Below are 27,681 nucleotides of genomic sequence, written 5' to 3' on the forward strand. Positions count from 1 at the left end.
TTGGCCCCATCCCTGAGTCATTTGTCTAATCAGAACTGTGAGGAGAGAGAAAGAGACAGAGTTGGGGAGCAGGAGCGAGGGGGAGGGAGAGAATGAATTAGGAAAAAAGGGAAGCACAGAGAGAGAGAGATAGAAACAACACACAAAGACATAGAAATTCTCAGAGACAAAAAGAGACACTGTGTGAGAGAGATGAACAAAAAGGCAGCTTATAAATAGATAGCAATCATAGAGGCACAGAGAAACAAAAATAAACATCTTAAGTATAGAAAAGATAGGACAAAAAACTTCCGGCCACCAGTAGCCTTGGGAAAGCGGCTGATCTCTGGGCAGCCCAGCACTCTGATTGATAATATTGGGCTGAGCTGTGAGAACAGATTACAATTTGGCAAAATTTGGCTGCTATGGTGAGACTCGAAGATAAGAGACTGAAAGACCCCACCTGAACTTCTTGTTCCCCCTCACACTGAATGTTGGCCTTTCATGAGCCTTGGTTTCTCTTTAGAAGGTTGGGTATGAGGTCAATGTTCCTCTGTTTGTGTACTTTCTCCTGTGATCAACACCCACCACACCCCCCTTCCCTGCTCCTGGCACCGACAACCAGGCCTATGATCAACTGGGAGTTCTGTTGTCTCCCTCAAGGAAGGAAACAGATGGATCTCCTACTGAATTCACTTCAGAACTGACTTTGGAGTCTTTCCTCCTCCCCACTGCACTGCCTCTGCCCTGGTTCAGGCTTTATGGTCACACTTCTAGAATGTCACAACAGCCTCTGCTCTCTCCTTGCTGCTGTCCAGTACAATTCATGTCACTGTTGCCAGAGTGACATTTCTTTTTTTTTTAATTTTTTTTTAATGTTTATTTATTTTTGACATAAAGAGAGAGACAGAGCATGAGTGGGGGAGGGGCAGAGAGAGAGGGAGACACAGGATCTGAAGCAGGCTCCAGGCTCTGAGCTGTCAGCACAGAGCCCGACGTAGGGCTCGAACTCACGAACCGTGAGATCATAATCTGAGCCGAAGTTGGACGTTCAACCAACTGAGCCACCCAGGTGCCCCTGGAGTGACATTTCTAAGACTTGGGTAGGACTATGTTTCTGATTTAACCCGCCCCCCCCCTTTTTAAATGTTTTTATTTATTTTGAGAGAGAGAGAGAGAGAGAGAGAGAGCTTGAGTTGGGGAGGGACAGAGAGAGAGAGGGAGACACAGAATCCAGAGCAGGCTCCAGGCTCCTAGCTGTCAGCACAGAACCTGATTGGGGGCTAGAACTCATGAACCATGAGATCATGACCTGAGCTGAAGTTGGACGCTTTACAGCCTGAGCCACCCAAGCACCTCTGACTTAAACCCCTTTTTAATGGGTTCCATATTTTCTCTAGGTCAAGCCCAAGCCTGTTAAACATGGTATTTAAGGCCTCCTTCTGGGTGCTGGCTTCTGCTGTCTCCTCTGCAGCCTCTCCTGACCCTCCTCTCTCACCCCCCTCTACGCTCACACTCCAACCACTCGAGATGACATGGGGACCCCTGGACACTCCACACTGCCTTTACCTCTGGGCTACACTTCATCCTGTCTGGCCCCTGCAGTACCTAACTGATTCCTACTCTTGCTCTGTATCTTTCTATGTCTTTGTTCACACCCTTTCTTTGCCTTTAAATTTGTTCTTTTCACCACCTCATCTCTTACCTATCAGGTATACAAGGGTCACAAACTCAAAAGTCTTCAGAGGGCAGGCTCATAATAGAAATATGTGCAATGATAGTTGTAAACCAATAGGGGGATTAGTGGCAAATTGGACAGTAAATGCCATGCTCAAAGCCCCTCACACTCAACATTAAACCAACCAACCTACCAAGTCACCAGCCAGCAGACATGCTCCTGGCCAAACCCACCATCTGCAGAAAAGAATCAGCCGCGGGCCACCAGTTGGTGACGCTCCATCCATATCTTAGACTGGGAGTTTAGCTTGGCCTACTAGGCCCTCCATGTTCAGACTCCCTTCCATCCCTTGCCATCTCCTTGCATCCGGTTTCTGTGTGCAGGGGTATTTTAGCAGCCTGTGCCTCTCCTTCCCTTTGGGCCCTGCAGGGGTGTTAACTGTGTGTAAATAGCTGCAAAGAGCCCTAATGGTTACAGTGACTAGGCCAATCCCATCTCAAGCCTGGTCCAGGCAAGATGTTATTAATCAGCATTTTAATGAAACCTAATTACAGCAGACAATACCTCCCACCAGGTAAGACAATGGTTACAGATGGGAGCAAACCAGGAAATCTCTGCTCTCTCCTGGGCTTACTCAAATCATAGTATGGAGGGTTAACTCGGGAAGGACTGGACAGCTGTAGGGACAAGAGTCCAGCAGAGGGCCCTGCTAGCAGTAAGAAGTGCCTCCTCTCCCAGTGCCAATATAAACAGTCGGGACAGTGAGTGGAGCTGGGCTTCTGGCTTGGGATGGGTCTGGCACATGATGATGATCTCTTCTGAGATCTCTTCTGGCTGACATTCTGTTTTTCTAGATATGACTATGTCTCTGCTTCCAGCACCTATTCCTGAGTCAGACCTTGGGTAAGGCATCCAAGTCTTCCAAAAATGACCATTGTTTCCTCAACTCTGTTTTCTCTCTTTGTCCCTCCATTTACTCTTCTTTTCTCCTTACTACACTCCTTACAACAGGACCCCTCCTAATCCACTGGCTCCTGTCACACAGAGATAATCTGGACTCTGAGATCAGATAGTCTCAGCTGTGTGACCTTGGGAAAGTTATTTTCAGTGTCCTCATCAGTCAAATGAAAACAGTAATCCTGTCCTATCTTCTTCACATGGTTGTTCAGGGAAAACACCTAGGGCAATGCCTGCCGCTTAACCAAGTCTCTTTCTTTTCTTCTTCTTCTTTTTAAAATTTTTAATGTTTATTCATGTTTGGAGAGAGAGAGGGAGAAAGAGAAGGAGGGAGGGAGGGGCAGAAAGAGAGGGACACAAAACCCAACGCAGGCTCCAGGCTCTGAGCTGTCAGCACAGAGCCCAACATGGGGCTTGAACTCACGAACTGTGAGATCATGACCTGAGCTGAAGTTGGATGTTTAACCCATTGAGCCATTCAGGTGTCTCCCAAGTCTCTTTCTTAATTCTGTGCTTTCACTGAATAGTCAGTAGGTGGGAGAAACATTGGGCCCTTGCTGGTTGTTTCTTGACTGGGGAATGAGTATGAGATCTACAATACTCCCAAAATCATTCTAAGGGGACGGAACACTGGTCTAGGGTAAACTAACCTGGCTCCCCCTTTCTATCTCCTCCTACACACACCATCTGTTTCCCCTGTTAATACAATTATTTCCTCATGCTATTTTCTTGCTCAAGAACCTTCTCTGGCTACCCATTGCCTATAAGCTAAAACCTCAAATTAGTACTATGGCCCTCAAGGCTATTATCTGGCTCCAAAGGACTATTCCAGCTTTACTTCCTGGGCCTCTCTTGTATGAACTTGCTACTCCAGACAGGCCGATTCCTGAACATGCTCAGTTCTAGCACTGCGGCTTCCTTTATTCATGCTGATCCTGTCTCTGGAGGGCCTTCCTTGTGTCACCACTAGACTGTAAGTTCCTTCACCAGACTGAGAGTGGATGCCATTTTGTTTCGTTTTGTTTTAAATCTCAGTATTAACAGAGCTAGATACAATGAAGACCCTCAATAAATATTTGTTAACTTGGACTAAATGACCTCCCTTCAAATTCTTCTTTTTTCAAGTCTGGGATATTTCCCTTTATGTGCCATGATGTAATCAAGTTCAAGATCTGAAGCCAACAGACCTGGTGTCAAACTCAAGCTATGCCACCATGATGGCTAATTTTATATATCAGCATGGCTGTGACATGATGACCAGATAAGTGGTTAAACATTATTCCAGATGTTTCTGTGAGGGATGTTTTGAAAGGGATTATCACTTAACGTGGTGAACTTTGAATAAAGCAGATGATTCTCCATAATGTGAGTGGGCTTCGTCCAATCAATTGAAGGCCTGAATGGAACAAAAAACTGACTTGCCTCGGAGCAAGAGTGAATTCTGCAATGGATAGTCTTCAGATTTGAACTGTTAAATCTGCTCTTCCCTGGGTCTCCAGCCTGTTCACCTACCCTGCAGACTTTGGATTTGCCAGCCTCCATCATCATATGAGCCAATTCCTTAAAAGAAATCCCCCTCTCTCTATATCCTATTAGTTCCATTTCTCTGGAGAACCTTGACTTATACAACCATGTTATGCATTTCTGTCAAGTTGTTCTACCTCACTGAGCCTTTGTTTTCTAAACTGTAAAATGGGGATAATTGTTTCTCCTTCACAGAATTGTTGTGACGACTCATTGTGACCCTGTGTGTGTGAAAGCCCTGGAAACTGTGAGCTACTGCACCACGCTAAATCTTACTGCAAGGCTCACCACCCTCTAGGAAGGCAGCCCCACCTGATCTAGCCCTCTTTACACTCAGACATTCCTGTGCTCTGAGAGTAGTCTACGCCCATACAAGCTGACTCTGTCCTTTTACTATCTAAGTACGTGCAAGGCCCAGAACTGGAGGGAGATGGAATGGGTGGGGAAAGGGGTCCCAGTAGAGGCGAGTCTGGGGCAGCTCTCAAAGCTAGTGCAGAGGCTGCTATAAAGGATTCAGACATGATGCTGCAGTCGGTTGGGTCCTGAATTTAAATGCAGCCCATTGCTCTTTGTCTTGACAAGGTAATAAAAAAAATCCTCAGACAGTATATTATGGATGCAAAGGTGCAATGCAGGCTCTCTGCTCTCTGTACGCCATCTGAGAGAAGCAAGACATATCTGGGCCTAGGGGGGCAGACCTTGTGGGGAGGGAAACAGGTCAGAGCGGATGGCACATCCTTGGCAGCACAGGGAGGGCCTAGACCCCCTCACACTAGCCAGTACTTCACGATCCTTCATGCTGTGACTCACAGAGAAGATGCTATTTGTTTGCACAGTGAAGGGAGAAGTGAGGGGCTGCTTTCTGCTTGAGGTTACAGGCCCCAGAGCATGGGCCACTCCAGCCTTGTGAGGCTGTGCACAGGCTGAGGTATCAGTATCTTGGTGTAGCAGCAACTCACCCAAGCACCGAGGGAAGGAGTCCCTGGGATACACTTTCCTTCTCAGCTGGGAACACAGAAGATGCTATGGTGCTTATAGTAGACCTGATGGAAAACTCAGCTAGGAAGTCATAATTGGGCCCCCAAACTCCAGTGGGTCTTGTGATTGCTGTCTCTCTCGGTGGGTGGAGAATCCCGCAAATCTGATCATGTTGTCCCTCAGTGAGAATGACTAGCACATGCACTCCTCAGTAGGGTACATAAAACAAGGCCCCCACCCTCCGTGCAGCCCCATCGTTAAGCACTCCCTACCTTAATGATTTTATCTATTTTTCAAACAACATCCGGTTTTTCTCATTCTTTCTTTCCCAGGTATGGATGTGGCTGATTTGACTGCCCTAGAATAAACTTGGCCAAAAAGTAGGTCTCCAGGCTGCCTTGGCTGCAGGATGCAGGTGGACCCCCAGTGTTCATTCTAGGGCTGGGGTGAGGTGACAGTGGCTCCCTATGACATGCTGTTTCCTGGAGGACCACTGCAATAGCCTGTGTCAAGCCAAATTGCACAGGCACAATGAAGACCTCCATCCAAGTCAGTTTTGTTAGTATCACATTCACCTAAGCAAGTCACCCAGATACACCTTACAGCAGGGGGCAAGAAAGAATACTCTGTCCACTGTCATTTCCAGCACTTGAAGCTCTAGACATTTCCAGCTCCTGAGCCACTATGTTGTGTCATGTCTCTGGGCCTTGGCCTGGAATGTTCAGCAATTGTAACGTCTGCACGTCAACTTTTCCATCAGATTGTACCTTGGAACACAGGGGCCTCACTTGATCCATTTCTGGGTCCCCAGCCATCCATTATGGGACCTGACACAGAAGGAATGCTCAGAAAGACCCATCATCTGTACTACGGTTGCAATTTCAGTTCATAGAATGCGTAACCGGAAAGGACAATAGAGATTCCTTAGTTCGACTGTCCCCTTCAGCAAAGATGCAATGTCTATTAATCTTTGATCCTCAATGCCCAGCACAGGACCTGGAACAGAGTGTGTGCTTGATAAATATTTTTGCATGAATCCCCCTAACACTTCTATAGATAAGAAAATGAAAGACCAGAGATGCAAAATGAAGTCCCTCGGTCACACAGGAAGTTTCTGGAAGTCTGGATTCCCCTGATTCCCAGGACGCCAGAACCCAGCGGACCTTTTCTAAGGCCTTGTTTCTTGACACAGACCTAAGGTTATGTGAAGGAGGACTTTACTTCTTCCAAATTTGTCTCTGATCATTGACGGATCCAACATAGATGAGTTTCTATTGATTGAAAGCCATGAAGGCAAAAGGCAATTGCTGTAACAGCAACAGAGCTGGCTTTGGAGGCTGAGAGACCTGAGTTTGGGAATCAGCAGAAGCACTTGCTGACTACATGACCTTGTGTAAATCCCCTGTTTACTCTGTGCGTCAGTCTCCTCCCCCTACTTCCTGCACCCCGGGGACCAGGATGCCTATATTTCAGGGTTAGAGTCGAGATCCCCGCTAATGTGTGCGCTTACCTAGAACATATTAATCATAGGTGGCCTCTCACAATGACATTGTTTCAAACTGTGCTTCAAAGCCGGCCTGCAAGCGCTAGCCGTCACCTTTGGAGATGGTTTGCCCTGACAAAGACTCCCAGTCTCGATGCCCTGCCATCCCGGTATTTTAATATTCACAGTGCCACTGCTCGCTCTGGAATAGCCACTGACCATAAAGTTTGACATTTTGAAGATTAAAGTGCTTTGAATTAGTCATGCACATGTGATGTCATTGTTCCTCCTCATCCTGCTCCGGAATCTAAAAATGACTTTCAGCAGAGCCCAGTAACTTTCCCTCAACAATTACCCTCTAGTGCAGAGAGGTATGCAGGAGTTTCGGCCAAGTGAATACTCTCTGTCACTTGGGAGAGAGCCAGACCAGAGGAGAGATGGTGTGAGTCCACATATTTAGAGGGAGGGGTCTGCTCTGCCAGGCCTTGGTGCCCTGCTTCCCTCTGGAAGGGGTGGGGTGAGGCGGGGCAGGTGAAATCTCACAGCAGTCTGGCTGAGAGCACAGAAGCAGAGCAGGGGCTGTGAGATTACAGGGCTTGGGTTTGGAGCCTGGCTCTGCCCCTCACAGGTTGTGTGACCCTGGGTAAGTTAACATCTTGAGCAACATTTTCTCACTTCCAAGACAGGAATGGTGGCTCCTTCGTAAGGCTGCTGTGAGAATTACATAAGCTAATAGAACACTTAGCACAGTGCCTACCACATGGTAGGCAATCCGTAAATATTTTCCTTCTTTTAAGAGCTTTCCAACTTTCCAAGACTCGGATATCTCGTCATGCTTTAAATGCTGTGTGTTCCCAGAATCCCAGAGACATCCACTGGCACATATTACTAAAACACTTAGGCAAAGGGAAGTGAGTTTGGGATTTTCCAGCCTGCCCTTACTACAAATAAGTAGGGGCAGACTCAAGTCACAGTTTCCTTGTGAGAGAAATCAAACCAAGAATCCCCTTTGTTTTAAAACTAGACTATGGTTTTACAGATGGTGTGGATGATTCTCCATCTAGACAGGAAGTCTGATCTCCAACCAGCTAACCCCCCAACTACCTACTCAGCAGGCCCCTGACCTACTGGGATGGCCATGAAGTGATCATACAGAATTGTAATGTGTGAAAATAGTATCCCGTACTAGGAGCCAGTCAGGGTGTTAAGTACTTACATATGTTCTCATTTAACCTCACACAAACCCTGGGAAGTTTGTACCATTATCTCTATTCTCCAGGTAAGGAGTCTGAGGTCCTGAAAGGTGAAGGAATTTGCCCAAAGTTGCACAGGGCTTAGAAATGCCGCAGCAAGGATCTGAAACCAGACATGCATGATTGCAGAGAATGTGGGCTCCTAACCACTGAACCATACCAGCTCAAATATATACAGTACTGGCCCTTGCCAGAGTCTGGACCAGTTAGCTGTCCTGGCTTCCCTATAGCTGGACTGAGAGACACCATATTCCCTGAGGATGGTATAGAAGATGCAACCTGTGTTCGTGTAGCAGCCAGCTAGACCTCAGACGGCTGCAGGTTTGGAGCCAGTTTTGGGATTGTGCCTTTGGTCCTCACCAGGCAACAATATAAGAAGCAACCCCATGATGCTGGTCCTGGCATATGTGGAAGGAATGCTTAAGAGGCCAGACAAAGGTCATTCCTCCCAACATGGGTCCCTGGGTGAAATGTTTCCTTAAGAGTTCAGGGCTAGGAAATGCTTTGAGGAGCTTTATTGAGGCATGTGCCTTTGTGGCAATTAGCACAAATGGTAAATAAATGAGCAAGCAAATTAGAATAGCTAGCCCATGGACACATACACCAGGATATCATGTGGGGCCTCAGGGGATGACTCCTTCCTTGCCACAAACCTTCCACCTTGGATGCTCTGGGAAGGGAGACTCTCCTTGACATTCTCACACCCTCTGGTTGTCCTTAGCTCAGTTCACATGCCCGGATCACACACTTCATCAAGAAGCCATTCTGCCTGCTGCCATGGAGGAGGCAGAAGAGAGAAACAGTGATCCCTGCAAGACAGTTTCTTCAAGGTGAAGGTCAAGTCCTTGTTTTTTTGAAAATCTCAATAAATGGCATTTGAATCTGAATCTGAACTGAGGTTTGAGGAGAGGAGAAAGAGGAAGGAGAGAGAGGACAGAAGACTGAAGAAGAAAGGAGAAGAACAGAAAGGGCCAGCCGGCACGATGGGGCTGTTGGCAGGCTGGAAGGGGAGGGCATTCTGAGGTGGGCCCTGGGCAGCCACCTGTTCAGCCCCTGCACAGGGCAGAGCACTGAGCACCCACTCAAGATGCTACGAATGGAGAATACTGGACTCAGACGTGGCTTTGGGTGCAAAATATTTCCACTTTTTGCCACTATTTGCCTTAAGACAGGAGGGAGCTAAGGAGGAAGAGGAAGGGAGAAAGGGAAAGTGGAAGTGGGAGGAAGAGAGGCCGGAGGGGGAGGAGGGACGAGAGGGCATACTGGAGATACGTGTGTGTCTGTGTATATGTATATGAGAGTGAAATAGACACATGGACAAAAAGAGAAAGAAAAAATGGAGAATGAGAGGGAAGAAGAAAGAAATGGGTAGGGAGGATTGATGTTCACGGGGAGAGAAACCTGGGAGAAGGGAAGGTGATGTCCCCCTCCCCCTTTGCCCCACCAAGGTGGCTCAGGCCCCTCAGAGCTCAGATTCCAGCCCAGACAAAGGACTTGGTGGCCTCCCAGTCCTCTGCCAGGAGGAAGCTAGACTCTCAAAGGCAGCCATGCACCCTGGGGGCCAGGAGAGGGCACTTCAACCTCAGGCAACAGCAGCAGAACTGCAGCTGGCGGTCCCGCAGAGCAGGCAGCAGGAGGCAGAGAGCCAGAGAGCAGGAGGAGAGGCCAGCCTCTTATCAGGCTGGTGGGTTACCAGCACTTCTCCAATGCAGCCAGGTCCCCATGCACAACCCTGTGGACACGGGACCGGCAATGAATTGGTTTGGGTGTCCCTCGGCTGCCTCTACACTAGCCCAGCACCTGCTCCTGCCTTCCCCTGCTCTGATCCTATTCCAGATTTCCGTCTTGAAGAGCAACATGCCTCCAGCTTCCTCCCATGTCCCCTCCTCCTCCCCCTCACCAAGAATCACCCCTTCCATGAGTGCAGGTGGACTAATCTTCAAAACCATTCCTTACACACTATGCCCTTTGATTTACACAGCCATTCACAAAGTGGGCACAGCAGGGAGAATGGGAAACTGAGGCACAGAGATGGAATGTTAGTGGTCTGACATCACATTAAACAAGTAAAAATCACTGTGCTTCCCAGTTGTTATATTCCATGAGGAGAACCTAAATATCTTAGCTGTTGACTGTGATGTTGCTTCAAGACCAGTGTCAAGGAAGGCTTACGAATGTTGTCTCTGACTACCAAATACTTAACTTTGTTCCAGACTGAGTCTTGGCCTCAGTCACACATCCTGACTACAGACCAAGCCCTGCCTGATCATTAATGACTATGTTCTGGTAAGAAGTTTTGAATTATGCACGGGAGTAGAGATAATGGAGTCTGATTCCACTGGGGTATCTGAGAACTCCAAACACTTTTAAGAGGATTGCTCTTTAAGAATCTTAGGAATCCCTTAAGAATCTTAAGAACCCTTCAAGGAAGTTTCCATCCCACTCAAATCTACACTGATTTCATCTTTTCCTGATGGCCCAGAAATTTATTACTTAGATTTCACCCAATTCAGTACTTCACTGATAACAGTAATAATAAAGCTATCATTTATTGAGTGCCTACCATGTTCCAGGTAATCTATTAGGCACCTGAGAATTTTGTTGTTTCCATCTACTTGAAACAACCCTATGAGGTAAGTTTCATAATCATCATTGCTATGAAAGGGCAAAGTGAGGCTCAGAGAGATCAGGTCACTTGCCCAAGGTCATAAAACTAGCAGATAGCAGAGCGGAGATCTGTACCCAGGTGAGCCTGGCTTTAAAGGCCATGTCCCTTTTTATCCTACTATTGCATAATGGCAGCTGTTACAACTCAGCTATTATAGCTCCTCGGCCACATGACTGGTTTCTTTAAAGAAAGTGTCCTCTAGAGGGGCAATAAAGTTTGGATTTGATATCAAAAGAAATAAATCCAAGCTCCTGGGAGGGCATTGCTCCACCACCTACAGACTGCATCACCTGACACAGGCTGCCTCCATCTAACTCTCACTTTGCATACTTCGGGAGTTGGGGGCTGGTTGTTTCTTTGAGTAGGCATTCAGGGTCAAGATGTACCTCCTGTGTTTATAAAACACAGATAATAGTACTCACCTCTCTGGGTGGTTGTGGAGGATCAAACAAGATGATGGCTCTGAATGCACTTTATATACTAGTAAGTGCCATTCACTTCCTGATAGTCTACCCAGGGCTCAGCATTCTGTAGGAGCTCCATAAATACCATGAATATATTTTTGCTTTGAATTGAAATCTAATCATTCTCTGTCTCCTCACGCCTCTCCACAGACTCAGGGCAAAATTTGCATATAATGAGAGCAGGTCCTGACCCTCAGGTTTTTCATCCTCCCAGCCATGACTCCTACCTCCTGCCTCTTGAGACACATCAACAAGCCAAGCACGGCCACAACCCCAGCTAAAGGCCCTTGTCTCAGACAAACTTGGCAGCTGCCTCCTCTTATTGGCAGGACATTTATCATCTTGAGGAAAATATTGATGGATAAGAAACCCCAGACAGGCAGTGCGTCTCATTGGGCATGCAGCCTGCTGCTTGGGAAGTGAGATTTGAGGTGCTGGTTCCAGGGCTTTCTGGAAGAAAAGGAGGGTTGGTGATCCTGTGGAGAATGGCCCATGCTCTCTAGGGATGACTGTGTCCAGTACATAGTAGATGTTCAATAACTGAGTTAGATCCGGGTTCAGTAGGTTCTTATACGAGATCTGGAGGTTGGAGGACCTTGGTCCAAACTCTTAATTTCCCAGATAGGAAAGTGGGATCAGGAAAGGTTACGATCACATAGCAGGTCAGTGGCACAGACCATATTACCAAAGTCCATGGCTCACGAATCTCCCATGGGAACACTGACCATTACACAATGATGCTACCAGGAGATATCTCAAAACCTCCGGTCAGATGGAGTAGTCTGGGAAGCTGGAACTCTGGGTTACCTAGGGAATCCAGAAGAAGGGGATTCCCTTAATTACATGCAGAGCTGTTCCCAGGGAGCACATCTTTTTAAAGATGAGAAGAATGGGAATAAGGCAGGGTGGTGTGTTATTTGGAGAGGTGGTGTGACATTGGTCTGTGCTGTAGTCTATCTCCAGTTGTCCCAAGCCACCATGTGTCATGGCACTCTCCCTGAAACCACCTACTGGTTCCCACAGCCTTCTCTAGCCTCATTGCCTCTTACTCCTTACCTTGCACCCCAAGGCCTAGATTTGTCCAAAGGAGGGAAGCAACTCTCCTGGTACTCTGGACTCTGCACACGCTGTTCTCTCAGCCTGTGAGGCCCTTGCATAGTACCTTCCTCACTCCACCTACTCCCATTATTGAGGTTGGGATTGATGCTCCTTCTAGCCACTGCCTGTGTCCCCCTCTGTCACAGCACTATACTGCGGTCACTCTCCTGCCTGTCTATACCATCACACTGGGAACTTCTCTAGGCAGAGGCCATGACCACCTGATTCTGTCTCCCTAGAAACCAAGCCAGACCCTGGTGCACAGTAGATGCTCAGTGAGTGTGGCCCTGCCATCTTCCACATAGAGCTTCAAGATGACACTGCTCCCCCCCATCCCCCGCCCGGGCCCGCCATGGTTCTTGTTCTGACCTCTAGGGCCACATAGAATGGATCTACTCCCTCTGCTCCATGATGGCTCTTTAGAAATTAGACCAAAGCAAGGCCTCTAAATGTCTTCTTTCCAAGGAAAATATTCCCAACTCCTTGACAAGTTCTTCACAAGTCATAGCTTTGGGTAGGGTAACCAAACATCTTGGTTTGCTTAGGACTCTCCTGGTTTTACCACTGGAAGTCCCCTACCTCAGGAAACCCCTAGGTCATAGGCACACCCGAATAGTTGGCAAACCTTGTTTTGTCTTTCTTTCCCATGTCAGTCCTTCAGAGGCCTTGCACTATTTTCTCAATGTCCTGTATAGAGTGGTGGTCAGAAAAAAACATAGGGTTCCAGGAGTCCAATGACACAACAGAACAAAGAAAGTCTAGCACCTCCTTGTTCCTGACATCCGCTTCTGTTAATGCAGCCAGTAAACATCAATTTTGGCAGGACAGTAATGTGGTGGATGTGGGGGTTGATACATTTGCCTTGTTGACCAATATCAAGCTTAATAGTGTCAATTAAGATGCCTCAACCATTTTACTACACAGAAAACCTCATTTCCCTGAATCAGTACTTTTCAAAGCTGCTTTTGTTTTGTTTTACACTAAAGGCAGAAATTAACACCTTTGTTCTTAATATTGCCTAAGTCCTCCAAGTGTTCAAGGCATTTGTCCATTCAACAATTATTTGTTAAACACCTACAGTGTGGCACACAGTCTTTGGCCTTTGAGCTGGTCAAAGTTATGTGCAACTCTGCAACTGATGTGAACTGATCTTGGGTAAAATTCTTCCACTCTGGGGGCTGTCCCCACATTTGTAAAAACAAGGGGGATGGGAACACAAGTAAATGTGTATGTAAGTGTGCAAATGACTAGGAGTATAAACAAACAGGTTCAAGTTACTTAAGAACTAGCCAGCTAACAGCCATAATCCTGAAACAATATCAACTCTTTTTATCATCAACTTGGTTTCCATGGAGGCTCACAGTGCTGTTAGTGAAGGCTGACAGTTATCACCATAAAGAAACTTTACAATTTTGTAATTTGTAGCTCTCTGCTGTCAGTAATATTAACAGCATTTCGAATTATGGCTATAAACTTGACAACAGCAGATAAAACCCTTAGAAACCTCATTTGTGGGGATGAGGAAGGATGGGGGAAGGTAATGACATTTTGGTTTCTAGCCCTGGAGAGGAGGCACGCTTTGATATGGAGGTGGGAGGCAATAGGGCCAAGGCAAGACTCACAAAAGGCAAGGCAGCTCAGCTCAGGCACTGCAGAGTGGGGGCCTGGGTGGCATTTGGGTGATCAGGAATTACAGACACATCAAGGCCAGGGGTGAGGGTTACAGAGAGCAGGGCTAGCAGATGGACAGGGCTGGCTGGTAGGTCCCAACCTCTGTGGGGTTCAGCAAAGGGCTTTTGTCCTACAGGAAATGGGAGGGAATCTGGGCCAAGTGCAGAGCAGGGAGGAAGGTGAGACAAAGCCTACCAGGCAGGATTGAGAGAACAACCTTGGGCATGTTATTTGACTTTTCTGGACTTTAGTTTCCCTACTATAAAATGGAAGTGCTTATCTCAAAGGCAAAAAATGAAATGATTCTTCTGTTTCTGTCTATCGATCAATCGATCGATCGATTGAGAAATCCTATAATTTCATCTTCTAATCTAAAGATAAGAAAACTTGAACCCAGAATGGGGAACATATCTTTCCAAACCAGCACAATCCTCCAGTACAGGGATCCTGACCCGTCCTATGATGAACATCGCAATATTATTATTTTTATCATGACTACTGCTACTATTAGCCAGTCATTCATTCAGCCAGTCATTCAGCAAGCATGTTTAAAGATCAAATTCTAGTCTACATCTGCATGGGGGAGAAAAAGAAACTCACAGGCCTGAGTTCAGTGTTGTTTTCTGTTCCCAAAGCTCTCTGATTGAAGCATTTTTTGCTTATGAATTTTAACAAAGGCTTGATCCTGGGCATGACAATCAGGGACTGGGAAGTACCTAGGTATTTATACATGCGAACCAACAGGTCAGACCTGACTGCTGCTTACTCTTCTGTCTAAAAAGTGAAGCCTTCTTACCAAGAAAGAAAACCCAGGCAGTACCCATACCACCCCCCCCCAGCACCCTCCCTCCAACAGCCCTAATACACACTTCTATTCTGATAATTCCTCTGAGCAACACAGATCACATCACCCATTGTCCTATTACTGAGCCAGCTACCCGATGCTGGTGAGTTGCTTCCATTGCATTAATTAATTAATTAACTCATTCATTCATCCATCCATCCGTTCATTCATTGGCATTCCCTGAGATTCTACCTAGTATCAGACTTTAAGCCAGAGAGATGAAGTGATTTAACCAAGGTCACACAGCTTTATGAGGGACACAAGGGGCAAAAGGCCCCACTAGAATGGGAATCCTGACTCCCAGTTCAGCATTCTTTTCTCCAACTCATCAAGGGGGAGTCTACCTTGACTGTGCACACCAAGAAAAATTCCTCCCTTCATTATGACTCTACAGTACCTTATAGAAAAATCTATTATGACCCTGCCCAAAGCTCAGGCCTCTCTCCAGAACTTCAGGGTCATATAGCCATCTGCCTAATAAGCTTCTCCATTTGTATATCACATGAGCCTCCTACACTCAATACATTCCAGAGCTCAAAATATCCCCCTCCTCAATCCTTTTCTCCAATTTAAGTGATTGGCCCCACCATCCACCATGTTGTTCAAGTCAAGAAAATTGGGTATCTTCCTTGACTTCTTCCTTTACCAAGCAATCACCAAAAATACTCAATCCTACCTGTTAGATATCATAACATGTTGCTAAAATGGAAGTATCTTTGTGTTTTTAGTCTTAGTGCTCAGTTTTAGTGAAGGTCTCAAGTCTATAGCTACTACATTTCAATGTAAGGCATGAAATCACCAGGCAGGACTTGCAAAGGGAAACCAGAAAGCCACTTTTGCACTCTTTAGCTCACCTTCAGACAAGAGGGCTACTGGAGGGGTATAGTGACCCAACAGAAGTAACCACCAGATCATCAGGGACTGAAGAAGGATCATAAACAACTGGCCTGAGCAGAGGGACTTGGCCAACATCAACAGATATCCAGCACAAGGGAAGGTATGTCTGAAGAAGCTGACGAGGGCTTGCTAATGCCATCTCACAAAAGTACCCATCACACAAGACCTTTCCTGTTCCTTTCTTCCTCTCCTTCATCCCGCTCAACCTTGGAGGGCTGAACATCTGGGGTTAGCCAGATGGGGGAAAGGGCTGCAAGGCAAGCTGGAGAAACACAAGTCACCTTGAGCTTATTTGAGACAAGCCTGAGCTAGAGGATGGGGTGGTTTTTACTTTGAAGAGCTTTTATGGCTTTGACTGGATCAGATCTGGTCATTGCTGAACTGAGACTTTTTTGTGACCAGAGTTAATCAGAAAACTTTTAATTTCCTGAGACTTATTAGAAAGTCATGGGGCCTGCCAGAGTTTTTACGCATCTAGATCTAGATCTATAATTTATGTACATCTATCTGTAGGGTCAACGGGGGACGAAAAAATACTTTATAATAGCACCCTGTGGGCACTGCTTATTCAATGTACCTGTTACATAGTTCCCGTCTTCACCATCTGGGTCTGCCTATGTTTCTTTATCACCTGCTGCTTCTGGCACAGCCTCAACTACCTTCCAATACCCTGGACACACATCCTCTCTCTGGCATTAGGGTCGTCCCCTGTACACCTACCTCTGCAGGAAGGTTCCCCCCACCCCTTCTCCTACCTGCGTGCCTTTTGTCCTGGAGGTTTGAGACTTAGTTTTTCTTTCTTCCTTCTGCCTCCCTTACACTCCCAAAGGGTTAGGTGACTCCCATGTGCTTCCCTGACCAGCAGAACTCCCCTCTGCCAGAGCATTTATCCTCTGATACTGCTGTCTCTACCTTTTCCCCTCCTTCCAAACTGTCTCCTCCTTGAAGGCAGTGCCTGGGCCTTATCCATCTATTTCTAGTGTCCAATGAGTGCTGTTTGATGGACAAGTAAATAAATGATATCTTTAATGTCTGATGCATATTTCAGAGGACCCAGTGCAAGGCTTATAGTAGGCTCTGAATTCAGATCAAGCCAATTAACTGAATTCTATATCTCTGCATCTTCTCTGGGCCATACCAGCCATGCTCTTCTCCCAGAGCCAGCATTTTCTGATTTCAAGGTGCCCACAGCTTATAAGCCTGTGTGGAAACCAGTCTACTCAGGACCCAAGGTCTCTGTTCCCGGTGTTTTCCTCATCCACTATGTCAAAGAGCTATTTCTTTAGCTTGTAGCCAAACCATAAACAAAGGCCAGAGGAGTTCTGGGTTATTTTATGATTCCAGTTTAGCTTTTCTCTCTCTCTTTCTTCCTTTTCTTCAACTGTTTCTGCTGCTTCTTCTTTTTTTTTTTTTTTTTTGTAAATCGTTTCAACAGAGCATATTTATTATCTGGCAGGCCAGTAAATTGTAAATAGGGTTTGATGAAGAATGGTACAAAATTCTCAGGAATTTATCACTTCACAACAACACAAACAACAAACCACATGAAGGAAAGGAAAGGGAACTAATATTTAATGTCACGGAACTTTTTTTGTTAATTTGTCTGCATTCTTCCACGTAACCCTCAAAACAACCCTGTGAAGCAAGTAATATCCTCACTTTACAGATGAAGAAGCTGAGGTTCAGAGTGGTTACATAACTGGGTTAGGGCCCTCAGCTAGAATGATGCAAAGCAGAACTGACACCTAAGACTCTGACACCAGAGACGGGAACAGAGACCATCAGTCAGGGCAGAAGCCTCTGGGATGTTCCCTTTTTAGATTCTGTTAAAAGCTATGTGTCTTTTGGGGCACCTGGGTGGTTCAGTTGGCTGAGCATCTCTTGATTTCAGCCCAGGTCATGATCTCACAGTTTGTGGGTTTGAGCCTCACGTCAGAGTCCTTGCTGAGTATGGAGACTGTTTGGGATTCTCTCTCTCCTTCTCTCTCTGTCTCTCCCCTACTCATGCTCTCACTCTCAAAATAAATAAACGTAAACAAAAGTTATGAGTCTTCCTTCCAGAAAATGACCTATGCATCTTTACTCACAGTTTACATAAACCATAAATAGTTCATAAGCTCTTCTTGAAGCCCATCCATAAGACCCTCAGTTAAGAACCCTTAACTAAAAGAATGAAAGTAGCTATGGGCTTAGCCTGATTGGCTGTCTAGGACACTTTTGTATTGATTTTCCTTATTAGATTGAACTCTTACACTCATGGAATCATTCCATATTAAGACTCTTCCAACCACAGAATTGTGGATTGTTAATTTTATAAACTCATCTAAGCATGGAATTATAAAATTTTAGATTTTAGATTTCAGAATCAGAAAAATCTTAGAACATCATAGCTGGATGGGACCACAGTAGAGATCAAGTCCACCCATGATTTCGTTCCATGGCTCTGACAGGTGGAAGTACTTACTGGACAATGAGGCTAAGAGATGGTCAGGACTTGCTCAAGGTTACCTAGTAATGGTGATGGAGTCAAAATTCAAACCCCGGATGCTGACTTCAGAGCCAGATCATCAGGCTAAAGCCTCACCCAATAAAAGGAAAGCCATGCAGTCTTCATGGTGAGGGGAGGGGAGAAAAATGGGGGCAGGAGGAACATCTGTTGAGTACCTATCATGTGCCAGCATTGCCTGTGGGTTGGAGACACTTTCCCATGAATCCTGCAGCATGAGTATCATTACTATTTTCATTTTACAAGTGGGTAATTGGCTCAGACTGGTGAGGTAACAGTCCAACGTCACACGGCTAGGGAAGGATAGGTGACTGCATCCATTGTTGTATTTCTCTGATGGAGTGGAGGAAGAAAGTCAGAGAACACCCTGATAAAGTTTAGCTGGTGCTTTTCCAGGGAGAAAAATTAAACTGACAAATACATATGTTCTGGTGGGTGGAGAGGCAGACACTATTGCTGGCCTGAGTGAAATACCCCTCAGGCCTCCCGTAGTCCTTCTCTGGTCTTATTCTCTCATCCAGCATGCCCCGGATAACTAACGTGTCCTCCACGTACCCTGATGCTGACAAGGGCTGTTCTAGATAGCAGACATAAAAACCCTGCCATGGGAACTACACAACTGCTACTCTGTGAACCGTTGGTGTTGTGAGGTCGGGGCTGTCAACTGTGGTGACTCCACTGAGACTTTGCCCCATGAACCCTACCAACACAGCCACAGCTCTCTTGTTCTAACAACCCCTTCTTAACATAAATGCAGGTCCCCATTCACAGTCACGTAAGCTTTATGATGTTTTAACCAACAGTCACTTAATATTTAGAGCTGACAGTGCATGCTCATATACATTATTTCATTTTAACTCCTTGCAGCTCAGTGAGGTTAAGTGTTATGTTCTCCTGTTACAGAGGAGGACACTGAGGCCCAGTCAGGTGATGAAACTGGACCAAGGTGACACATCTATCAAGTGGCTGAGCCAGGATTCAAACCCAGATTTGTTTCAATTGAAAGTCTGCTCTTTGCTTAATAACCACACTTCTTCATGACTGTCTCTATTTAATTCCCATAAAGGGGATTAGGAAAGCAAAGGTTTGTAGTCCCTCTGTGAAGGTGATGGGCTCACCTTGGGGAGGTGAGGACTTGCTGAAGGACACTCTTTGAGATGGCGCTGGTGCTGTCATCAGAATCCAGGTCTCCTGACTCTCAGTCTGGAGGACACTTCCTCCCAGACCATATTGCCATTGCCATCAGACTGTGTAATTTCTCTTTCTGATCAGGACGCGGAGCCAGCAGCCAGTGAAGATCAAACTCCGTCTGCCTGAAGTCTCCCTCTCATATGAGAGGAGACACACATTTCAAACAAGAACCAGGTTAAATCGCTCTTAGGTGGTGAGCTGGTCTGGCTTCCCTGGTGCAACTCCTGGGTCCTCTTCTTGTACCCAGATGACGGGACAAGGCAGGGTGGCTCTGATGGCATTTGGTCCACTTGGCTCATGCACCACCTCACTGTCCACTCCGAACTCCTCCCAGTCACTAGCTCCTGCTCCTCACTGACACCCCCATCCAATCACTTACCAAATCTACATGTATGTGGTTCCCCATTCTACATACTCCCTGGAAGCACCCAGGTTTAGGCCAGAATCATCTCTCACCTGGATTGTCAGAACAGCCTACTATGTTTGTCCTTGCCCAAAGTCTTGGCCCCTTCCAATCTATTCTTCCCACTGTAGTCAGAGTGGCTTTCCATCATGGTGTGAAACCCTTCTATCGTTCTCCATTGCCTTCATATTCAAGTTCAAATTCCTCACAGTCTGCCACTTCAGTGTCATCTCTTATATCTGAAGTCCTACAGCCATCTTGGACCACCTTCTTCCTCCTGCACACCTTCCTTCCTCCCCTCTGTCATGTCCTCCCTCCAACAGACCCCAGTCCAGTCTGGCTAATTTCTACTCAACGTTAAAAACTCAGCTTACATGTCACTTCTATTGGGAAGCCTTCCTTGACCTCCCCAAATTGTGCTTGGGTCTCCTTTTACTCCCATACAAAGACATATTTGTCATTAATATGTTCATTGCTACATCCACCATGCCTAGAACTTACCCTAGCTTCTGACAGACACTCATATGTACTTGTTAAGGGAAGTTCCCCATGGCTGTCTGGAATCCCTCCACTACAAGACTCACCATGCTCTATTATAATTGCCTCTTTCCTTTTCTGTCTGTCCAAAAGCTCTGTGAGCCAGGGACCATGCCTTTTGGTTAGTATTTTACCCTGGGTGCCTAGTGTGATTCCTGGCACGTACTGACAATGTGTTTATTTTGATGCACAAGGACTGGGTGTTGAAGAGAAAACCTGGGCCTGGGGCAAGGGAGGGGCATTCTACTAAGAAACACATTTTCTTTCAACACAAGATCAGGCGAGGTGCTAAGAAAGCACCTCTGACGTCAGAAATCAACAGCAGACTAAGTGCAGGTCTCCTCTGGAGGGACCTACGGCTCACTGGGAACAAGTATGTGGAATCCCTTTGGTACACATGCTCAGATACTTTTTCCAGGCAACCCTCTCGATCTCCTTTGCCACAACATCCCGGGAGAACAAAGCAAGTGTGGTGTGGAATGCCATCTATACATGTATTACAGGTGTTAGCAGGTCCTGGAGAAGTCATGGGCACACACCAAGTGTGTGTGTGGGGAGGGGCAACGTGACACATAGAAGTGGCCAGGATCCTCTGTCTCACAGCAGAGCCTACTCCCTTGGCCTTGCTAGGCCAAGTAGTTATCAAAGCAGATTTCAAGGTGACTGTCTCAATCTTGGTGACTGCAGGGAAGGGACTCTCAGTTCTTATGATCTCTCCAGTGTTCCACTGGATCCAGAACACTGCTCTAACACCTGGCCTACCTGCTTCTCACCCTTTGGTCAGGGGCCATCACCCTGCCTCCCATGTTCTCAGCAAGGTAACTGGACCCCCCAGGGCCACCAGGCCGCAACTGACTGGGTGGACTAGTCCTGAGTCATGCCCCGACCAGAAAGGATGCTTTCCTGAACAAAATATGGCAGGAACTCCATGAACACTCATCAAGGGTTGAACAAGGGCTAAAAGGAACACTTCTACTTCTAGGGAGAGAGAAATTATACATATATATAGAGTTAATATCATCCCTTTCCATTTTGTTCCATCAACTATAATGCTTTCTCTAAGAAAACTAAGTGTTAGGAAAGGAGAAATGGGTCGATCCAAAAACAAAAGGATAAAGGGAAGCAAAAACTGTCACAATCTGTCACAATCCTTATGTATGGACCTTGACATTAAAATCAATACCCAGGGAACTAGAATGACTAAATAATCCCTAGAAATTCAAGGAAGCTAGAAAGTAACCTCTAATAGTTTCATTATGACAAGCGTGGGGGATTTTGGAGAAATGGTAAGAGGAAGCCAAGAGGAAAAGCAAATTGGGGAATGTCAAAGCAGAGAGAAAGATGTGCAGAGGATGGGAAGGGAGGCAGGGAAGACACAGGGGAGGCATGGGGAGAGAAGAAGAGGAGAGGAGGGTGGGGAGAAGAGAGAATCCAGGAGGGAGGGGACATAAGAAGCAGGGAGAGAAAAACACAGGACAGGAGTGGAGGGGGAGCTAGAGGAGAGAGGACAAGGGGAGGAAAATGGGTGAACAGAGAGAAGAGAAAGATGACACAAGCGTAAAAAGGTGGGAGGTGAAAAGACAAGACATAGTTTTACATGTTCAGGGTTAGAAGGAGTCCAGACCACCCAGGTCTTCTTCAGCAACCAGGGGGATGGTCATTCTCCAGCCCATGTGCTTACATACCTTAGATGGTAGAAGACGTACTCCCTCGTGAGGGTGTGGAGGGGAGATAGAGATGGGAGCAGCAGAAGGCCGTCGCGGAGCCAGTTGGGATGGGGTGTGTCCATTAGAAGGGCAAGGGGCAAACAGGACAATCCAAAGATGCCACCAGCATAACCAGCCTCCATTCTCACCCCAGAGCCTCAGCCCTCACCTAAGCTGAATGTCGGATTCCTGCCTGCCCATTAAATGTTGCCAGACCTGGATACTCGTGGCTAGATGCGGGCTGGCCCAGGCCTGGGGTGGGGGTGGGGGGAACCTGCCAAGGATACAGGCTTCTTCAGTGTAGGGCACAGCAGCTGTAGTGCCCCCGATGATGTAGCTATAGAAGGAGACCTCGAGGGTGTAGCAATAGGAAGTATGGTCCAGTAGCCCACCAAGGAAGCGACGGCCAGTTCCTGCTTTCACAGCATCCCGGTTAAAGGATGTGCTGGACTGGGAAAGACAAAGTAGGGAGGAGAGAATCAGGGCCAGGCACCTGCTGGCTATCGGATCTTGGGTCTTACTACACCTTTGGGTCTCAGCCTCCTCATCTGAAAAGTGGATATTAACCACACATCACAGAGTTATTATGGGGACTGATTACATAAACAAACAGAATTAAATGAAAGCATCCGGCAGAGTTCTTTGGATAGTAACTGCCATTTAACAAATATTTGTGGGAATTTGAATGGGGACAGATGGAGCAAGGAAACGTAGACAGAGAACAATAAGCAATTATATTGTGATGATAACCAAAATGAAAATTTGGGCAATGCTTGCAACTTTGTAATGTTGCTTCCTACATGGCATCTCATTTACACTTCAAAATAACCCCTTGACATAGGTGTTGCAATTTTGCCCCTCTGGGTGCGAAAATGAGGCTCACAGAGATGGAGCAGGCAAGTGATACAGCACAGAGTTGAACGGAGGAGTAAGTAACTCCAGAAGCGCTGACACTCCTTCACAATGGCTCCCTCCGCTGGGGGCAGCCGAACTCCAGCTGGATATCACCAGAGGGTAGGGATCATGGCTGTTTCTCCACAAGAGTGTCAGCTTCACCCATGGAGGTGGACAGAGAGAGGACAGAGCCAGCGGGTCAACATCTCAAGTCCTCTGTTCAAAGACGGGCGAGATGTTGGGCAACTTGCCTTATTTGGTTTAGCCTCAGTTTTCTCATCTGTAAAGTGGAGGTGATAATACCATCTCTTTCACAGAACTGTGAGGTAATTCATCTGAGGTTAAAGGACATTCCCTGCTAACCCACAGAGATCTAAGGAAATAAAGAGACTGTGGTTTTAATAAGAGAATGTGTGTCTTGTTCAGCAGAGTATAAGAGAAGAAGGAAAAGAGGGAGAAAGAATATAGCAAGACAAGGCAGAGATTTAAAGACACATTTAAAGGAAGAGAAACTATGTGTGCATGCACGTGCGTGTGTACATGATACGTGTGCATGTGTGTGCGTGCGTGAATTCTGAGATAAAGCAAGGGACCAGAAAATTAGAACGTCACATCTGAAAGGACCCTTGAAGTCCATGCAGTGAAATCATTTTAACGTGGCGTACTGAGGATCAGAGAAGAGACAGGGACGGGTGAGGACAGATTACTTTGACCCTGGTCTTGAGCTCTTAAGATGGCTGCAGTGCAGGAACACCATCAGCCAAGGCCAGAAATAAAGCTCCTAGACCGAGCTCCTTTTGTTTGCCCTGGAAACCTCACCCCTGTGAGGGTTTCTGAGGCCTGTGGCCCAGCCTCCCAGGGAATGTGGATCCAGGAGACCACAGCCTGCTCTGAAATTGGAGTGGTTTCAAAAAGCCCGGGGCTAGCCATCCTGTGGATTCCTACAGAAACAAGCGTGGTGGTTTCTACCCCAGAGATGTAAATGGGGAGCCACCTGGGTATCTCTTGGGTGCAAAGAGGAGACTGGTCCAGTTCCTTCCGGGTCTGGCATTCAGAACTTCTGAGATTCAAAGCATCTTATCTCATGGAGAAATTCATCATCTCCACTAATGTCCAGGCCTGGAGTAATGGGCAGGCAAGCCTTCAGCTCATCAACTCAAAAATTGCTATGACCTTTGTGGGCCTCTCCCACTCTGGCCATATAGAAATAATAGGCCTTAGAGAATTAGTATCAGAACAAAGGAAAATGTGCAGAAACTCTCTCCCATGTCCCCACACCACATGCTGACTCTACTCCTCATCCTCTCTCCAATACTGCTTCTTGCTGCAAATTATTCTAGTTGCCAGTCCACGGCCGCTGCAGTCTTCTCGGTGTGTGAGGTGGGTAGCAACAACCAGCCTCTGGAGTCTGCTGAGTCCTTACTGTCTGCAGACTCCTTTGCCGTCTATTGCTGTGTTTGTGCTCTCAGGAAGCTGTGATGCAGGCAGGGCAGAACATTATCACCCATGAATTACTGACAAGGAAATTGAGACCCGGAAAGGGTCATGGAGGGAGACAATGGGGAGCATACACTGCCCTCCCCCCTTCAGCAGGTATGTTAGGCTCCTACTAAAAGGGCTGGTGAAAGTAGGCCCTGGGGCAGGGTCCGGTCTGGCACGTGGTGGTGGTGGTGGGGGGGGGCTTGGTGAGTCCCTTGTCTTGCTACTGCTGGGGTCAGACCAACTGAACAAAAAATGCCAGCTCCTCAGAAAGACCATGTGCTGCCTTGGAGTCTCCCTCCTGACGCAATGGGCTGCTTGAGGGCATGAGCGGAGCTCGTTCACCTCTAGGGCCCACACACAGGGCCACACACAGGGCCTGGCACAGAGCTGGCTGGTGGTCTGTGAATGTTAAACCCAGCTGAAGTGAGTGAAGAGGAAGAGAGGTAGGCAGTAAAAGGGAGGGGGCTGGGCAGGAGAGGGGGCGTGCTGAGAGAGAACCCTCGACTTACGTAGGAGAAGTCTTCAGCATTCTGGCAGAGGAGCTTGGGGAAAATGGCCTGCCTCTGGAACCGTTCCTCATCCTCAAAGATGTTGCCGTACATGAAGCCATTCATCATGGTGGAGTGGGCATGTATGTCAATATAAAACTCCAGGCTTGTTTTCTGTCGAGAGAAAGGATGACAAATGAGAAGTCTGGGGTCACAGAGCTTGCCTTAAAGGATCAGACACTAAACATGGTGCATGAACGTGCACACACACACACACACACACACACAAACGCTCACATACTTCCTTCTGAGCCGGGCCTACGTGTCAGCAGATTTAGCAGCCGTCTGCAATGTGATTGGAGGGGTTGAGAGCCGTGAGAATCAATTTCTCCCCACTTTTAACACCATCTGCCCCCAAGGTCTGAGAACACTATAATTAGTAGCATCCTTCTTCAAGAGGTGAGGGCTTTGTTGGGTTAAGGCTTAATGTTGCTTACCCAGAACAGTTAATACATTCATGACTAAAGGCACTAGCAGACTTTGTTTTTCGGATCAATGAGAAATACGTTTTAGGTAACATAATTGCATTTACATTGGGCTTGCTTATAGTTTTCGCCTGACTGGGCCATTCCTAGCTGAGGAGGTCTGGGGTAGATCACTGCCCTACTCTGAGTCTCAGCTTTCTTATTTAGACAAATGGGTATTTTAACTCCAACTTCAGAGAAGTTATACTGGGAACCAAACACTGCAGTAAAAATTACTATCATTTACTGCATATTTAATGCATGCCAAGCACGATTCTGGGAGCTTTATGTACGACATATTAGTTAATTCTTTTATTTAACCTCATTAGATGTTACCACGCCTACTCTCCAATAATATATAAATAGTGCATGGAAAAAAAACAATACACACTATGCTCTGTAATCTGTAAAGATGACTTTGACTAGTCTTTCTCTGCTCTCCACTTATACATATTTAAGGCATTCCCTAGCCTGAAACGGTATTATTTGCTAGTGTTTCCACCAAGGAACTCCCTGAAGGTAGGGAGATGTCTCTAAACAGCCCAGTGCCTGGACATGAAGGATGATACTCAGGTGCTGTATGCAGAATGACTGCACAGGCAACCCCAGGGAGATTGCCCTAGACACCAGAATGGACTGGCAAGAATTAGGGAATTTTTTGGCCCACAAATCTTTCATGTTCCTCAAATCTGACTTTCTCTTCCAAGATATCAGCACAGTGTATACCTGATAATCCTTTCTGAGAGTAGCAGAGGCTCCAAGTATGAAAGAGACTTGTCCAACCTGGCATAACTAAGACTAAAAAAGCCCAGGTCTCCTGATCCCTGGTGCAGTTAACTTATCGCCATCAATGGCCAACTCTAGAAACAGTCACAGAAAAATCTGGCCACCTTTCCATCCCTTTTCTAGTGTGTGTTCCTGGGAAAGAAAGTCCACACTTAGAAGAGCTCTCTCTCTTTGGGACACTTTGAAACGAAGTTACCACCAAATGAAAACCATGTTACTTCTAGAATGTGGGCCTGGTGACTGTCATTTCATTTGCCTCAGAGTTGGAGTGAAAAATTACATCTTGCCGAGCTCCCAACTCTCTGGGTAGCATAAGCTGTCTTTTGAGAGATACAAGATGCACTGCTCTGTGTGATATTAAACTCATCATTTTCAGCTTTGGAGGTGGAATACACAACGATTCAACAGGAGCCCTATAAAAGTCATCTTCACAATTTTATTTTCTTCAATTGTCTGTCTTTTCCTCTGAGCTTTTGATGAGTTGCAGAGGAAAGGAGGAGGTAGAGAGATGACTTAAGAAATGTGTAAGGAGAGGCTGCAGTTTATATCTCTGAACACCCAAACTGGAGAGGGTCTTAGACACCAGCTTCTTTGACCTTGTCTGGCTCAGCACTGTGTGGGGAGCTTGCTGGTGTAGGGCTGGCCAGCGAGTTAGCGAAGGAGTAAAAATTAGAACTGGTTCTTCTGATGACATTCTAGAGTGGCTTCTACTGCCCTATTTTGACACCTGGCACCTAATGTGATTTCACTTTAAAAAACCAGCAAATACTATTGATTGATTTACATGGTTCAAAAGTCAAAAAGCTATGAAAGAATTTATAGGGAGAAACCTCTATATCGCCCCTATGAATCTCCAGGCACCTGGTTTCACTCCCCAGAGGCAATTCATGTTAGTAGGTTCTCACATATGCCTTTCAGAGATACTTTATGCACCAACAAGAAAATATCCACCCTCTCCCCGACATTCTCAATACACACACACAGTAACACGCTAAACACACTCTTCAGATCTGCTTCCTTTCCCTTAACATGTCTTGGAGGTATTTTTTCTCAGTACATAAACAATTACTTCATTCTTTTGAAAAGCCCTATATAAACTATTTAGCCAGCCTCCTATTGGCAGGCATTTAAATTATTTCCAACGTTTTCCTGTTACCAGCAATGTCTTGGTGGTTCACTCTGTATATATGCTAGCTCACCTATGTAATTATATGTAAGATAAATTTCAAGAAGCAGAATTTCTGGGCCCCTGTGCATTTGCAGTGCTGATCAACACTGACAGACTGACTCTCTCAGAAGGACCAATTTATACCCCTAGCAAAATATTCAATGTTTCTTTTGCAATTACACTGACAACAAGGGTGGAATGAAACTTTTTGATATTCGTCAATTTGGTGGGTGAAAAATGATATTGAAGATTAGCTTTAATCTGAATTTCTCTTAGTATAATTCTCTTTTATTACATGGTTAAGTGTCTTTTCATATGTTTATGAACTATTTGCATTTTATTTTCTTTGAATTGTTAATTTTATCTGCCCATTTTGAAAGCTGGATTGTTGGCTTTTATGTGTGGTATAAAAATATTTTTGCTCAGTTTGTCATTGTTCTTTGACTTTACTTCTACTGGTACTTTTTTCCATGCAGAAGTTTTTAAATGCTAATTTTTTTTT

At 46.2% G+C, this 27,681-nt stretch overlaps 1 protein-coding gene across 4 annotated transcripts in view; it reads right to left on the reverse strand.

Moving 5' to 3' along the window:
* The window catches only part of AGBL4 (AGBL carboxypeptidase 4), a 1,457,435-nt gene that overhangs the window by 36,383 nt on the left and 1,393,371 nt on the right, over positions 1 to 27,681 (reverse strand). For all 4 annotated transcript variants that reach the window (XM_040470173.1, XM_040470176.1, XM_040470172.1 and 1 more), the window contains exons 10-11: positions 24,723 to 24,875; positions 22,125 to 22,287 (exon numbers count right to left, since the gene is read on the reverse strand). In XM_040470173.1, the coding sequence (XP_040326107.1) occupies positions 22,125 to 22,287; positions 24,723 to 24,875 (316 nt within the window). The remainder of the gene's footprint in view (positions 1 to 22,124; positions 22,288 to 24,722; positions 24,876 to 27,681) is intronic.

The sequence above is a fragment of the Herpailurus yagouaroundi genome, unplaced genomic scaffold (assembly GCF_014898765.1).
Source record: "Herpailurus yagouaroundi ecotype Mexico unplaced genomic scaffold, PumYag 77, whole genome shotgun sequence".
Classification (NCBI taxonomy): Eukaryota; Metazoa; Chordata; class Mammalia; order Carnivora; family Felidae; genus Herpailurus; species Herpailurus yagouaroundi.